Genomic DNA, 17,175 nt, shown 5'->3' on the forward strand with positions numbered 1-17,175 from the left:
ACCTCAGCTTTCATTTTCACCAGATGCTTGGATCAGCACCAGCCAACAAGACAGCCACACAACCATCACTCAGCATGAACACCCCAAAAAAAGGACCCAATGCCCTTGACTTCACCTATCCAATGAACGCTGTGTGTCTCCTTTTCTCCCACAGAAAGCTCAAGTTATTGACTTTTCAATTTGCTCACACAACCTATCACCCCTTCCATCCTTCACCTGTTTAGCAGTTATCTCCTGCAACAACGACCCCTTCCTTGCAGGAAAGTGCAAAAGTATCCCAACATTTATATTATGACCCTGTTACTGCTGTGTCTGACGCTAAATAATGAGAAAAGACTAAATCCCACTCTGGTGATCCCTGGCTTCCATTTACCCTTGCCTGTCAAAGGTGATGAAGAAGGTTTGCTCTCATCTTGTTTATCCTCACTGAAGCTGTCACAGCTAGAGTTAGGTCAGCATGGCTTACGATTCTTGGAACAGGTCCCTGTACCCTTCTGACTCCTGACTTTCAATTCAGGAGGCAAGACAATTATTAAACATTTTTTCCCTTTTCATATAAGCATTTTCTAAGTCAAATTGTGAAATACTAATATTATATTCCATCACCCAGGACTACTCACATTCTGGGGAAATGGAAAGATGGGGGTAGGGGTAGCAGGTAAAAACAAGAATCAAATAAGATGTGTCCAAGTCTGAACAGGAAGGGACTGGTAGAAACTTGTCCTTGCAAGGTCCCTTTCTGAGTTTAATAAACTCTGTAACATGCTCAGATCTACAGGCACCATATTGCTGCATCTAATTCTCACAAAACCTTAGGCAGCCAGCACTGATAAGGCAGGATGGAAGTTGGAGTTCTTCCACCACATGCATGAGGTCACCCTGCTCATCACAAGGATGTGCTTTGCTTGGTTTAATTCATGTCTAGCTAGAAGTTTCTGAAGGAGCTTATTGTCAGAAAAGTCCTGTCTTGCTCCTCATAGAATTGCTAGGGTTGGAAGGGACATACACTCTCCAGCTCCATTATTGTTACACACAATAAGCAACAAGAAGTTTCTGACAGCCATGCTCCCGTCTTCAAGGTGTCAAATCTCAGGTTCAGCAAAACTAGTTTCAGAGCTCTGCTGTCTCAGGCTGGCAGGGAACACTGCCCAAAGGTGGAGTGTAGGACTGGAAGCCATGTTATTTTCCTGTCTCTGAGCCTCATCCTCATCAGGTAGCATGCACTCAGGACAAGAGCAAACAGCCTCAAGATGCACCAGGGAAGGTTTATGCTGAATATTTTGAAAAAATTTCTTCACAGAAAGGGTTATAAAGCCCTGGAACATGCTGCCGAGGGAAGCAGTGGAGCCACCACCCCTGAAGGTATTTAAAAGATGTGCAGACATGGTGCTTAAGGACATGGTGGACTTAGAAGTGTTGGACTCGATGATCTTGGAGGTCTTTTCCAACTTAAATGATTCCATGATTCTGTGATGAAACACAGAAGTGAAGAACACAAGAAGAAGGGTATCCCACGAGGCTCTGTGCAGGGCAGCCCCCAAGGGGGAGCTGCAGAAGGCCCCTTGCCACCTTCCTGACCGGCGGTGAAAACAAAGAGGGAAAGAAAAAAAAAGCAACTGCCCAGCGAAGCGCGGAGCGGAGCAGCTCTTGCCAGAAGTGCGAAAGAAGAACTCCAGATGCGGAGCACCGGACGATGCCAAACGGTTTCCAAAGACGGCAGTGCAGGAGCCCAGCCCCGAGCGGGGCCGTGCCGGGCCGGGTCAGTACCCTGGCCAGCTCAGCTCCCGTCGTGGCGGCTGCACGGCCATGAGGACCCCACTGACGGCGCGGCGCTCCGGGGTGGCCCAGAGGCGGCAGCGCGGGTCCCGCAGCGCCGGGCTCTGCAGCCGCCGTGCTGTATGGCGGGAGCACACCCGTGTGGCGGTCAGGTGAGCTGCGGCTGGCGGGAGGCACCGGCGCACGGAAGGCAGAGCTCGGCGGCGCAGAAGAGCCTCGGCCCCTCCGTGCCGCGGGCGGCGGAGGTGTAGGGCTGCAGCAGGGCCTCTCCCCCAGCCAGGCTGCGAGTCCTGGGTGGAGGATACTGCTCTGCCAAGGCTGATTTGCTTCCGAGTGCCTCCACGGTTCTCTGTCCCACTCTGGGATCTGCACATCTCCAGAGCTTACATGGCACGCTACCCATGGAGGTCACTGAATCTACCAAAAGAAACTTTGAAGAACAAGTTAGAAAATACCCCTCGGGAGCAATGCAAGTACAGTAATCCCATACCAGAACCAGATGAGCTCTGGATGATGGTATCAAATGTACCCTGATGAAGTTTGCTGATGATACCAAACCAAGTGGAGGGGTGTAGACACCTCAGAAGGGAGAGCCACCCTGCAGAAAAAAACATGGATAGGTGGAAAGAGTGAGCTAACAAGAACCTGAAGTTCAACAAGGACAACTGTAAAGTCTTGTACCTGGGAAAACAATCCAGGAGGACAGCAGAGAATGGGATCTACCTGACTGGAGAGCAGCAAGGTGGAAAGGGATCTAGGTGTCCTAAGGGACAATAAGCAGAGATATAAAGAATCATTATCCCACTCTACTCAGTGTTTGTCAGATCACACCTGGAATACTGTGTTCAGTTTTTGTCCCCACTGCACAAAAAAAAAAGATGTGGACAGGCTGGAGAGGGTCCAGATAAGGGCCATAAAGATGATCAAAGGACTGGGAAGCCTGCCATATGCTGCCCTTTCGATTACCAGTACCAGGCCAGTGAGCTCCCAAGCTATGAAACCTCCCACATGGCACACAGCACATGGACACAGCTCCCAGCTGCCTGCTGGAGAGGGTTTCCCTAACTCTAACCCTGAGTGAGCTGCACATGGAAATTCACACAGCATCAGTATGGTCTGTGTGCAATTGCCATGCCAACATCTGCAATTCCCTTCCAAGACGCACTGGAGTCATGGATCAGACATGATCTATTGCAGCTGATCAGCTGAGAGGCAGAAGCAGAAAGGCACAGACCCATTTTATAGGGAAGCTGAGGTTTATGGAGGGTTGAAAAAAGGAAAAAAAAAAAAAAAAAGAAAAAAAGAAGGAAAAAAAGAGGATTTTTGTTTTTTTCAGGAAAGGAAAATAAAATACAAAAAAAAAAAAAAGCTTTACCACCCAGATTTGTCCACTGAAATTATTATAAAATGGCCAGTGGCTCACTGTGAAGTTGGCAACACAACTTCTATTTAGAAAGCCTGAAGACTTCTCAAGACAGGAATTGCGTCCTCATTGTGTCTGTCTTCAGCAGGCAAATTTTGGACACATTAGCATCATTCCTTTCTTTTACCTGGGAAAAAAAATCCCCAACAGTAAGTTCCAGAAGTTATTTCCCATTATATTAAAAAAATTAATCATAAGTTTGTTTTGTATGCAATAATTCCACTGGATGCTCCCTATTCCTTGAACCATGAAAACAAGGAAATAATGATTCCCAAATTGTCTTCTCTGTGTGCCACTGAATGCACAGCAATTACTCTCAGTCACTTTTTTTCCAAGCTGAAAAATCCTCTAATCTCTGTGACTCAAAGCTGTAACTTTGATCAATTCCATCACTGTGTTCTACACATATATATTCTTTACACGGATCAGTGTGTCATCACTTAGTTTGCTTAAAGCACAAAAAATGCTTTTAATGAGGTTCTTCAATTCTATTCTAATATTCATAACACTGGATTCACTTTTTACTTCCTAAATGTATTCAGAGACAAATTATGATAAAGTCAAAACATTTTCCCTGAGTGACAACTGCTAATTTAAACCCCATAGCGGCATGTGAAAAGTCAACACATCTCCTCCATGCAATTTTTGCATTAATCTCTTTTAATTCATAAGAAGACAGAGAATGGAAAGAAGCATGGAATTAGCAAATATATGTGGGGTTTTTTAGAGAATTTAGGATGCTTATTATAAACAATCAAACATGTAACCATAGAAATTTCCCTTCTCACCCATTACCAGCAAACAGCTAACAAACCAGGATCTAATTGTTTAACTGCACCATTTCTGCAGTTAAAGTAATTTTCATGCATGATTCTCACAAAACAGCTTGAAGTTTAAAAAGTGGAGATAAACAGGCAGTCTTTGGAAGATCTCCCTTACCTTGTGTAAGGTGATTTTTAAAGCCTCTTTTAAATTTCTGAGAAAACAACTAAGCACTGGTGGTGCTCTTTACACAGAAATCTCTGTCCATCAGAGGTGAGGCTCCTTCCTCACAGTTCTGGTTCCATGGAACCAGAGGGCAGGAGGCTGCCACGGAGCTCACACAAGGCATGGAGCAGCCCTGGGTTTGGCAAATCCCAAAAGACTGAAGGACATCAGAAGGTCCACTCATATTGGGGCCTGAATGCTTGTAATGCTGCAGCCTGCCCAAAGGACTAAACACTTGGAGGGAGGGAGGGAGGGGAAAAAATTGTTTCCTCTGCAATCTCTGAAAGGACAGGTGCCTAAACTGTCAAGGGATACTTAGGCAGACAAAAAGAGGCTGTGGGTGATCAGAAACAGAAAGTGATTCCTTGAATAAAGGAAACTTGGTACAACAGGATGGTTCTTGAGAAACACCTGCTGCAAAGTTTTATGAGCTGGCAGAGACAAAGGGGCTATCCTAGCCACATAACAATAACCTTCCCTTGCTCTGGCCCTCAGGGTTCTACTCACTGAATTCAGAGTATAACAGTTGCCCTTGTTTTTTTTTCTTGAAGCAGCTTTCTGTTGGCTTAGCAGAGGGTCAGAAATGTGCACAGCCAGTACAAGGGAAGCAGCAGCAGGACACAGTGAACGGTAAAAAACAAGGCATGGGGACCAACACTTACGGTGGCAGAGAACCAAGCAATGAGCTTCACCACCTTCAGCACATGGGTTTGTAGGATTTAATCTGACTGAGGCTGCTGCAGTCCCACCTTTCACTACAGGCTTTCCTTTCCCAGAACTTGTCCTCTGTACCTCTGTAGTCACACACCATCAATCAGTTCAACCAGTGCCATCACTGCTCTATCATCAGGTTTTAGCCAGCTTAACTGCCTCAGGCTTCCGGCACAGGAGAGATCAGGAACATGCCAGAAGGGGTAGAAGAATGGGAGCCACAGCCCTAGCTGAGATCAGTCACAGCTCCTATGCAACCACACTCCCACTGCTGCACAGATCTCGGGGTTCAGATGTAGGGCCAGGTACCTGAAGGCATCCAAAGGAATGGATCCCAGACTGAAAAGACACCCAGAAAACCTATGCCAGAGATTACACAGCATAATGTGAAGTTTCTCACACTATACAGTAAAATCTCCTGACTAGTATGGAAGGCATAGAAAACACAAATCTTCCCAGTTTTTGTGGTAATTGGACATTTATCCAGATGCCCAGTATCCTCTCCAAAAAAGGAGATAAAATAGAAGGAAGTAACTTACCAGCAATTAAGAGAGTATTTTTGAAATGTGTTGTCCATATGCACTTCAGCTCAGAAGCTTTCTGACACACTACCTACAGCATGCATATGTGCTTCCCTTTCCCTCTCCCTCCCATGACCCACACAGTACTGGTTCTACAGTAAATGTCCTTTTGTCTCTTCCCAGCCACACAATCCCAAGAGGCTACACAAAGCCTGAGGGACAGGGTGGAGAAGCCATGTCTTTGAGACAAAACATCTTGAAAAAATCCAGCTACAAATAGCTTTTTTCCCCTTGTTTTCCTTCACAGCACTTATAAACAGGAGGAAATGCTAAGCAAAGTTTATGATACCACAGGTTGTCCAAAGCTGGTCTTTGTGGCTTTGAGGTGAGAAGTAATTGAGGACTATCCTTTAGATGAGGAAGTTCCATATTAGCCCACAAAACTCATTCTGTATTACCAGTAGGGAGCTTCCAAAATAGGCTCAAGGTTCAGGCACTGAGACACAACCTGAAGCAACCCTTGCAGAACCAACAACAGATCTCCACACCACACTTAACACTCCAAGACCAAGATCCAGAATAGCATGTGAGTCAGGCTTGAGCAAACCCAGCTTCAGAAGAGGTTTTGTACTAGCAACTTCAGCCAGGGCAAAAAGGTAGCCCTGTGCATTTGCTCCAAAAAGAAGCTGCTCAAGCTTGTTTTCCTGGAGACCAATGCTGCTTATTGCCCCATTCCTTAGACCAAATAGATCCTTGTCCTGTGTGAGGCAGTTGGAAGGAGAGACCAAACCAATTGCTTGGTAGACAATTCAACAGCAAAAGGAGAAATGAGTCTACTATATAAACTGAGTGTGAGACCTTGTATCTTGGTACCCACACAGAGATCAAACATGTGCTTATGGCAGGAGCAAAGCACTTCTCCAGATAACAAAGCACAGCTCTCAGCACAGCTGGTGAAGAAAAACTCACTCAGCAAGGCACATAAAGAGAGACACCATTTAAGGGAGAGAAAAGTCTCACAGGCAAAAAATGTTACACCTCTTGATTATCAAACTTCAAAAAGTCTCTGGTACAGCCCCACCTCCTGGTACCACAGAGCCTGACATACATTAAGCTGGGTTTCTGTTTCTAGTGGACCAGATTTTCCAGTTGGAAAGACCTCTAAGATCATCAAGTCCAACCTTCAACCTAAGACTACCATGGCCATTAAACCATGATGCCAATACCATATCCAAATTGGGTGGATCCAAGGACTGACCATATGAAGTAGGGGCAGCACAGGATGGCAGCCACCTGGTGTACACTATAAATGGGGTTGTTAATATAACAGATAAGTTAGACAACCTCCTACTATTTAGTAAATCTCAGGAGATACATATAGTCAATGCTACCCTCAAGAGGGACTACATGCCCTAAGGCTCACCTAAACCATTCATCACAGGCAACTGCTTTTACCAGTCGCTCTGTCAGGTATGGACACATCTGCCACCAGGTGATGAAACTGCAGTGCCAGATTTATATGCAATGCTGAAACAAGTTGCCACATGCACTCTCTTCAAGGGCATCACAGGCTGCCACCACAGATCACTCACCACTTCCTTACCTTTACTGCCCAAACATGACTGGTGTGGACTGGGGTGAGGCTGAGTGAGTTACAAAGGAAAGACACCATACACACCTGGTATTACACAATACTTCCAGGTCTGTGATTCCAGGAAGAATTTGTATAGGGAAAGAATGACCTCAAAGCCTAAAGGAAACCTTATTTTAGGAAAATGAAATAAATCTTAGACACAAGTGTAAAGCAACTGCTATAACCCTCAGATAATACCCACTCCTTCTGTGGAGGAAAGAAGAGGAAAAAGATGGGCTGGTGAAGCCACAGGCAGGTCTAGGTAAAGGCAATTTTCAGAAGGTGGAGGTATGCATAGCTGTTACAGTTTGAAAGGGAATTAAATGTAATTCTAAATAGAGGGGAAAGAATAGGGTGAAACTCTGGGGAGATCTGATCATTAGGAAGGTGGGGCACTACAGAGATAGAAAAGACCATCAAAGGCAGCAGTGAGGAATATCTGGTCTAGAGGGCAGCAGGGTAGCAGAGGGGAATTTACAGCACAAAGATTCCTGCACAGAGATCCATTCAGACTCCAGCAAATATAGTTACAGGCAGAGGATCCATGAAGGATGCTGCACAGCAGTCCTATTGGTTCCCATCTGAATGTCTAAGATGTTGGCATTGGGTTGGCCTGTAAGTGCAGAGAGGAGTGCAGCTCCTGCAATGTGAACGCCACTCACTAGGAACTGCAGTTCTCTGAGCAGTCTTGTACATGTGCTCTTCACCTCTGAGTCCTGCACTCTATTCAGCTGCTGCAGCTGAGAGAAACATTAAGATTTGTCCATCTATGCACAGGCCACATGGGTCCACGAGCATGGGAACACCCATCAGGCTGTGAAGACAGCCCAAGCACTGGGGTCACAGGCCTGGAATCTGCATGCACCTACAGGGCAAACAGGCAAAAAGACAAACACTCGAAGCAGAAAACGGAGCTGTTACTTGTCATGTCATTCAAATCATGAAGGTGATACATAAGCCTCAGATATTAACTGATTTATCTTTTTAATTATTTTCTGACTATTTTAACTAGTCAAGCTCCCCAGCTTCCTCCTCACTCCCACACCAGTAAAGCTTAGACAAGAAATTTCAGAAAATAGATTCTGGACAGAAAAAAGAGCACAGATATGGAAAAGAATCCAAACCACCCCATAAAACCTGGGAAGGACAGAAGTTACCTACTGGGATGCTTGCAGGCTTCACCCATGCTCAGGTGCTGATTGCCATCCCTTTTCTGTGCTGTTTGCTCACACTGTAAGTTCTGCACAGCAAGAGCATCTTCTTGTACATTTCTGAATGCCCTGATCCCAAGCAGGTTCCAAGCAAGCCACAGATGGGGGAACAAAAACCAGACCAGAGTACTGAGAAGATGGCTGCTGAGATCCACTACAACAGGGCAGAGTTGCAGTGGCATCAGGATTTCATTTTAGAGAACTGGATCCCTCTAGTGAAGTGCTTAGTGCAGCCTCAGCAGAAAAAGATGTGAGCTACTAGCAACTTTGGCCCTGGAGTTTGCACACAGATCTTAAGAACAAATACAAAAGCTTTGCTTCCAGGCAGGAAATCCCTTTTACCACACCTTTCTGATTTACACCGATGCTTGATACACACCACATGTGTCCCCTCCTTCCCTCACCCACATTTGCAATGGTTCTGTTCCATATTTAAGTGATGAAAAGTTAAGACCTGTGGTTACAACTTCTACGAGAAGCTTCATTTTGAAGGGCTGCCATGTTTCAACTTTATTGCTACAAGGAAAACTGGGGAGAGAAAAAAAAAAGCTTTCAGTTCTTCCCTAACATGAAAGCTGTTGTGAAGTTCTCTCCTGCAAGCTGTTGAAACATTCAAAGTGAGAAAATTTATTCCTACAAATGAAAATTTATTCCTACAAATGTTTTGTATGGGTCCCGTCCACAGTTTTACGTATAACAGTTAATTTCTTCTGTTCAAGGTGACTGGGGCAGGTTTGAACTGCATTTTCTCCTGAAGTTCGTCTTGGTAGGCAGAGTTTACAACAAACCCTTCTGAGATTTGTTATGAGAAGAAAAACAAGGAATAACATGGGGATTGCTCTACCTAGGAGACCAAGTAAAAGAGCACTCGGCCTTAGCCACCTGCCTGCGTGTGGGAATAGAGGGACATTCATCTCAGTGAGATCAGATGTTACATGAGGCAATAGCAGGAGTGAGGGCCATCAGAAAGCTGGCAAATGCATCTGCTTTTTCCATTCAGCACCGTGCTGCTGACTAGGTCTCTGCAAAACTTCCTCTGTTGCACAGACCTGCCCACTGGGATCAGTCTGGCATTAATTGGCCTTCAAAACTGCTTGTGGAAATCTTCAGCTAATTTTTGTAAGTCATTGTGTAAGGAAAAAAAATACTAAAAATAGAAAAGAGCGGAGTTTCTTTTGTTTGTGTGTCTGTTTTGTTTGGGGTTTTTTGTTTGTTTTTTTATAAAAAGAGAGGAAAAAAATCTGTAAATTCTTGCCTGTGGACGTGGTATTCTGCTTCTTAAAATAAATACCTTAAGAGGAAAACTTGTCCCTGACTTTTCTACAAAGTTTCTTTGTGTGAATTAAGGGCCACAAAAGACGAAAACCTTTTGCGCAGTTGAGGACAGCCGTGGAAGAGGGCAGAGCCGCGGAAAACCGTGGGCCCGGTGGTGACTATTTGGAGAGACCGATGCTGGCAGCGCGGTCCGAGGGCAAGCAGCCCCGACCAGGCACCGAGAGCAAGCGGCTCAGCCGCGACCGAGCCCCCAGGGCTGCTGCGAGCAAAGAATAACGGCGCGAAAGCGGGGTCCACAGGGCTGGACTGCCCGAGAGCCTCGGGAGAAATGCGTGCACAGGCATTCCAGAGCTGGGGTGCCCGGTCCCTGTCAGAAGTTGGGGCAAAGCCCGCTTTGCAGCCGGCACTCGGGGATTGGGAACGAAAGGAGCCGGAGAACGCGGCAAGGCAGGGGAAAGAAGGATATGAAAAGCCCGCTTCCCGGTGCCGACGTTTTGTTCCTGGGGTCCGGCATCCGCCGAATCTACCGGCAACAGGCGGGAGGCCTTCGCCGAGCTCCTTCCCGCTCGGGAAAGAAAGAGTACGGGGGAGGCTCCCCTGTCTAGTGCCCAGCAGCAGCACTTACCCGGGCGCAGCCCCGCCTGTGTGCAGGGAGCGCAGGGCAGGCGGAGCAGGACCCGCCCGGCGCCCGCAGCCCTCCGGTGCCGCGCCCGCCCCTGGCCCCGGAGCTCACCGTCCTCGTAGTTCTTGAGGTAGTAGTCCGGGCCGGGCCCGCCACGGCTTTTGGCTGGGTTCTTCACGTTGTGGAACTGCAGAAAGTCCGTCCTCTTGCCCGCGAAGCGCAGGAAGGCGGGGGCCAGGCCCCGCGCCAGAGTCACTAGCCGCCGGGAGCTGGGGAGAGCAGAGAGCGGGCTGAGGGCGCCGCGGGCCGGGCGAGAGCTTCCTGCCCCGGTACTGGCAGCGACCGACGGCCACAAGGCTCGGGGCCCCGCCGCTGCCCTGCCCCGTCCGGCGCGGGTACCACCACAGTGGCGTCCGGCTGCGGGGCGTTGCGCCGGCCCCGCGGAGTGTCCCGGGAGCGGGAAGCCGCCCTGCCCGCCTATAGTGGCCCAGAGTTTGGTGGGACCCGAGGCTCTCCTCCATCCCCAGCGCCCCCCGGACAAGTGCAGCGGCGTCCGGGAGGCAGAAGCGCTCCGCGCCCCTCACAGCCCGGCTGTATCCCGGGACCGTGCAGCGGGCCGACCCGCCGAGAGGGGTGCGGAGCGAGGTGGAGCGGGGAGGAAAGCGGGAGCCGGCCTGGCTCCCGCTTCGCCCGCGCCTTCCCGCCTCTTAGTCCCGCTCCTTCCTCGGAGGCGGAGGCTGCAGCCGAAGGGACCCTCGCAGCGGGCGTGCGGAGGAGACCCGCTCTCCCTCCCCAACTTACCCAGCAGGGATTGGGCTTTCTGGCCGTCCCAGCGCCTCCAGGCCGCGGCCGCTCCGCACCGCCGGTGGAGCCCAGCGCAGCTGCAGCCTGGCTCTGCCCCCCGGGCAGGGCTGGAAGTCCGGGGAGCGCAGGGCTCTGAAGACCTGGCGGACACCCCGCTCTGCGCCCGTCGGGACCTGGGGAAGGCTCGGCTCGGCAGGCGGCCCCGTTCCTGCTGCTGGGTTTTGGGGTTGGTTTTTCGGTTTTGTTTTTTTCCTCTGTTTTGTTTTGCTGGTTTGTTTTGTTGCCTTTTTTTTTCCCCTGTGCTGCCTCGGCCCCGTGTTGCTCTTTTGTAAAGCAGCGGTTGTTGGAGCGAGGGGAGCACGACATTTTTCCAGTCATAACTGATAAGTCTCCGAAATGCTTTCTCCATTGCAAACATGTGCATCTTAATGGAAACCATGGCCTCGCTCCCTCCGTCACAACAAGCGCCGCCAGCAGCGCGGAGCCCGGCGGGGCTGAGCGGCGGGGCCGCCGGGGCACCCTTCGGGCAGCGTGGGGAGGGCGCCGGGGGGGCTCCTGCCTTACCTTAAGAAATCGAGCCAGCCATCATGAATGATGGAGGGGTCCAGCTGCAGGGAGAGGAAATTCTCACTGATTATCCTGACAGGGGTCTTGGTGTTGACATCAAGGAGAATGAGAGTTCTTCCTCTCACACCTGAAGTTTTCTCCACTGGCAGCGCTCTCCTGTCCCCGGCCTGGGAGGGCAAAGAGAAAGTGGCCATGAGAGCCAGCCCAGGTGCCATCAGGGCTAAGAGCCCGGGGGGGCAGGAGCTGGGACAGGGCATGCCGGAGAGCAGGAAACCCCTAATTAACTCGCTGTCTGCAGGGGCTCGCTGGTGGCTAATTGTCCTTATCTAAAGTGTGGGGCGCTCTGCCTTTTTTTGCAATGTTTTGGTGCTGGTGGAGGGGAACTCACGCCCCTGACCAGCCTTTCTCGCAGCCGGTGCCAAGACTCCTTGCAGCCAGCACCGCCCCTTTAAGAGATGCAGGCTCCAGACATTTTTAACTTTTTGAAGGTAAGGGGGAGGCTCCTGGTTTAACCCCCTCAGCTCGGGGCCTGCCGGCCCACCGCAGCCCCGAGGTTTCGCTTTGAGCTGGCTCTGACGCCCACCGGCAGCCGCTTTCGGCCGCTGGAGCTCCCGCACCGCGCAAAACCGGGACACTGAGACACCGGGGAGCTCAGCAACGGGGCCTGAGCGGTGCGGCCGCTCAGCACGGCCGCTAAGCACGGCCCTAGCTTGTCGCCGGCTGCAGGAATGGCCGAGGTGGTACGGCAAGGGGACGACCCTGTTTGTGTGAAAAGGGGCGATTAATAAAGCACTGCTAGCGGGGAGAGCTCGCCCCAAGCCGAGACGGGTCCCGCAGTGCTGAGCGATGCCACCAGGGCCGAGCGCTTCGTGGGACCCGACGGCCGCAGGGGGAGCGGCAGCCGCCGGCAGCCCGGATCCCCGGCGCGACACAGTGAGTTCGCCCCGCACAGAGGCAGCGGTTCGCCCTGGCCCGCGCACGAAAGCCGAATGGTCACCACGGGGAACTGGGACGCGGGGAATCGGGCTGCCGGCCGCACTCTCCCACCGGCCTCGAGGCCCAGCAGTGTCCGACCTGCAGCGAGGAAGGGAGAGGGGCAGCGGCAGCGTCCTGTGCGGAAACATCCGCATCAGAGGTGCGCAGGATAACGCAATTCGATGGAAACGACGATGTACCCTGTGCGGGGACAGCCCGGGGCAGCATGGTCCAGGCTCGGCGCGCTCCGTGAGCTGCCAGTGGCCGTGAATTTCGGCGCTGAGGCCGAGCTCATGGAGTGCCCACCCAAACAGGGCACACTCTTCAACCAGCAGCCGATGAGCTCTGGGACACGTAACACGTCCTACCCGGGCCCTTCGCAGCCGCTGTTACCCGCCTCGGATCCCCCGCAGGGCCCCGGTGAAGCTGCCCGGCCCAGCGACGGGAGAGCTGACAGCGGCGAGGCTGAGCAGGGTCCGGTGCGGTCCGTTGGGGTCCCGCAGCCTTAGGGATAGGTGTCCGCAGCTCCATCTGCTGGTGAGGGGCCCAGCCCAGCAGGAGAACCAGCACCCACCTGCGGACACCACCCACGCCGAGGTCGAGGAGTGCCGGTGCTGCGGGAAGCCGCGGAACTCTAGGATAGAGGCGCAAGTCGCGCCTGGCACGGAGACGCACAGACGAGGCAGCCGGATGGCGGGGACCCGCTCAACGCCCTCGGAGAGCCCGGCCGAGGTATGGTACGAGAGACAAGCGTTGCAGGGTGGCCGTCTCGGGCAGCCTACCGTTCTGCTAGGGCTCCCCGCGGTGAGATCACGCTCCCGCTCCTCCCAATGCCTGTGCAGAGCCACCTGTGCGCCTCCGCAGGGGCCCAGGACGCGGAGGGAGCGGATCCCATGCCGGCTGCTCGGTGCGCTTCAGCAGAACCCCGAACAAAAAGGAGTCACTCGGGCCAGGGTCGCAGTTACGTCCGCGGCCAGTGCCGAGTCCCGCGGAAATCTCCTCTCCGCTCTGTGCCCTGCGAAACGCTCTGATCCCATTGCCCCGGGGGTATCCAGCCTCGCTGCCGGCCGCGGGTTAGCTGGAGAGGGATTGCGGAACACCGAGTCACTGTACACTTAACAGTAACCGGGGGCAAAACGCTGAAACGTACCTCTGGCTCTGCTCGGAGTGAGCAGGGAATGCACAACCCGGGATTTGCCGTGTAATCATCCCGGTAAAACAGGGGAGTGGGGTTTATAACGCGTCTCGGAAGAGGCTGACAAAAAGCAGCAAAGGGGTGTCCGGAGCAGCGAAAAGGACTGTGCAATTTCAGCTGTGCAAAGCCCTGGCATCCCGGGACAGGAAGGAGGCAATTTAAGCCTGGAAATTCGTGCTCGGCTGCAAACGCTTCAGCCATAGTTTGCAACAGTGTTTAAAACTGACGCAAGGACTTAAAGCCTCTGCCTCAGAAGCTGCTCAGTTCTGTAGGTCACTTCGAAAAGACGGACACGAATTTCTGAATCATCTTGTTATTTTACAACTATGTTTACCCTGTACTATCAGATGTCAGCAAGGCTTCAGAGGCATTTGTTCTCAAATCAGCGTTGTGGTTGCAGGCCGAAATTTTGCATTGTGCCTCCTGCTAACGACATCTCTGTTTTAAAACAAAACTCTAGTGTGTTATGTAGTAGAAGACAAGAACGGAAACAAGTTATCCCATTTAACCTCCTTTATATATTTTTTTTCCTTACAAACAAACTACTTTGGAAGGAAGATGTGTTTATTCTGAAACGTTCCTCGCAATTAGTGTCTGCTTTGAATGCAAACTCCGGATGCAGTGAAGTCACTTATCTGCAGAGATATCGCCAACAGTGTAAACCAGCAGGGAAAGGAGCAAAAAGTCTCCCAGCTGCTAGGGTCAGCTACCAGATTCTCAGAAAATGGTGCTAAGGGAAATATTCACTTACCTGTCTCAGCTTTCCAGACCAACAGTTGGAGCCTGCCCTGAACCCGTGGCCTCAGAAAAGCAATTGTACCCCACTTTGCATCTGGCTGCAGCAATGGCAAGTCAAATCTAAAAAAACGGTCTGGGGATTTGCTTGTTTGTTTGAGTTTCATGGGTTTGTTGCCACTTTTTTGGTTTTGTTGTTGTTTACTTTTTCATAAGTTGTACGTTTGCTATAGAAGCTCTTTAAGTGCTAGAAAACTTTGGTTACCTGAAAGTGCTGAGGCAGCAGCAGAGGTGTGAGGAGCCCTGGGAGCCGCCGTTGCCACCCGGTGCTGCTCAAGGAAGGCCTGGGGAACCTGCAAAGCGGGGCAGTTGCACCTCCTGCACAGCAATGCATACCAGATAGGAGGTATCTCAATTTACACCAGCTGCCACCCTGGCTCGCATCTGCAGGGGCGGTGGAGTGCTTTCTTTTATTACGATAATGACTTTAGAAAGCCTGACTCACATAAAAAGTATCTATAAAGATTTACTCGTGGTTTTGTCGATTTGGAAACAACATTTCTCCATTTTCCATCTACTCTAAACTTGCTGGTTTTAATCTCCAAAACAGTCATTGGAAAAGAAACCGGGGGAGGAGAAGCATTTCTATAAAGAGTTTAACCAAAGCACATTAAATATTTTCCCAACATCACCAAATAAACAACAATCCTCCAGCTCCCTATAAACTATTTAAAGCATGTCCTATCATCTGTTCTGTTCTTGCCAATGTACTTTCCCTTTAATTTATAAGCAGATTAGAGCAGAGCTCTGTCTTTTTGTATATATTTGCAAAATGTTTGGCACCCTTTCAGTCAGTCAGTTCAAACACTTAAATCTTCATTTAATCTCATTATTATAGGTAGTTACTTTGATTTCTCCACATTTTTGTAGAGCTACTCCCTGCAAAAGTGCTTTTTTGTAAATGGCATGAGCAGTTGATGATGGGTTTCAGCAGAGGAAACCTCTTTGGATGTCAGGGATGATTAAAAAAAAAAAGAAGAAGAAGAAAAAGCACTATGGAAATTTAAACTGAGATCTCAGTCTATACAAATCATCCCAAAAGAAAACGGGGGAACCTCCTTAGGAGGCACATTTTTTGTTCACTAGAAAATAAACTTCTGCTCATAAATGATGAAAGTTATTATCATCAGAGGATGTGCTGTACCAAACAAACCTCCATTAGGCTGGGGAGGATAAAACAGGCAAGACAGCCTTTTCAAAAAAAAAAAAATCATCATGTCTTTGATTCCCAAGATATCAACCATGTCTGTTTCTGTAATGCTGTCAAGTAAACCTGAGTTATGGATGCTCTAAAAGAAGCCAGCAACGAGAAAATTCAGCAAGTGAAAATTAAGAACATTACCCATAGATACTTTACCAAAATATACTTCCTTTTCAGACTCTTAAGTTCCTGCCCTGTACCATAGCATGACAATTTCTGAGCAGAAGAGCAAGACCAGTGAATGTTGTAAAGCTGTGGTCATCAGAACATGCAATTGCACGACAGCTTCTTTTTACTGAGGTTTTTGCTCTTTCTGCACTCCAGTGTCCAGCATTTTCACCACAAGAGCCTTAATGTCTGGAATGCAGCCTCCTAAAACTGCCAGTGGCTCAAGGTGGGGGTTGCACAGTCTTAACTCCACTGCTGAAACCATTTTCCAGCATGTTCATGTATCATGTCTATTGTGAACAAGGAAGCAGAGGACAGTTTCTTGATTTAATACCGTAACCTCATGTTGTTCTTTAATGTAGGTGACCTGGGAAGCTCTGTAACAAGCAAGTACATCTGTCTGGGTTATGAGGACTGGCTGGCTGGGGAGCTCAGCGACAGCAGGAGGAAAGCAAGCCTACTGAGTGAGCTTCCTCCCTCCATAGGTGCAAAAGCAAGGCATCAATCAAAACCAACTGCCTGGTCAGGAAAAACACATTTGGCAATGCAGTCTTTGCATTTTTGCCAACGTGAAAGGAACATGAACTGTTATTTCCAAATCTAGCTGTAGGAAAATAGAGCATAGTGGTGTGCCAGGCTTTCCTTTGAGAGACAATTTGTACTCACCAGCTGCTTAATTAAGAAACCTTAAAAAAAAAAAAAAAAAAAAAGAAAGAACAGGAACAAAAAGAAAGCACTGGTCCCATAAAGTTTGTGAGTGTTGGTTCTCCTAGGTGACACACTACAGGAAGACACATAAGAAACTGTGGGGATGAAATTGAGTTTTAAGCAGCTACTGATTTTTTTTTTTTTTTGTAACTTAGTTCCAAGTTCTGTGAAGAGTTAGATAGCAGGTCCTGTGCTAGAATAAACTGCATTTATTATTTCCCTTTATCTGCCTAATTTGATGCGTAGTCTCAAAAATACTTTTGACAAGTTCAGGGTACCCTAGTCCTGCAGATTTGTCTATGGAGAGAGTGTCCATTTCCCAACAGGTGTTTGGAGGTTCTTGAAGAACTGAGATGCGCAATTTCTACAGAGATGTGTAAAATGCTCTGAAAGCTGTTTAAACCAGGTGCCATCCCAGCAGATGGAAATCCTCTTTGCCCAGTGGCCTCTTCAGCAAGCAGAAATAAAACCCCACATAATGACTGAGAATACCTCTGTGTATAACAACATTGTTTGACAGAGAATGCTCTTTGGATCCATGAATTTCTCTGTATTCATGAATGGCTGGGTCTGATTTAGCTTTTGTCTTTTGTATCTTGAGTA

The 17,175-nt window shown here is 49.4% G+C and overlaps 1 protein-coding gene across 1 annotated transcript in view; it reads right to left on the minus strand.

The window, feature by feature from the left end:
• HPSE2 (heparanase 2 (inactive)) overlaps window positions 1–11,787 on the minus strand; it is a 113,963-nt gene extending 102,176 nt beyond the window's left edge. Inside the window, exons 1-2 of the mRNA XM_054382096.1 lie at window positions 11,528–11,787; window positions 10,271–10,428 (exon numbers count right to left, since the gene is read on the minus strand). Coding sequence (XP_054238071.1) covers window positions 10,271–10,428; window positions 11,528–11,787 — 418 coding nt within the window. The remainder of the gene's footprint in view (window positions 1–10,270; window positions 10,429–11,527) is intronic.
• Between the last annotated feature and the right edge of the window lie 5,388 nt (window positions 11,788–17,175).

The sequence above is a fragment of the Indicator indicator genome, chromosome 7, assembly GCF_027791375.1.
Source record: "Indicator indicator isolate 239-I01 chromosome 7, UM_Iind_1.1, whole genome shotgun sequence".
NCBI lineage: Eukaryota > Metazoa > Chordata > Aves > Piciformes > Indicatoridae > Indicator > Indicator indicator.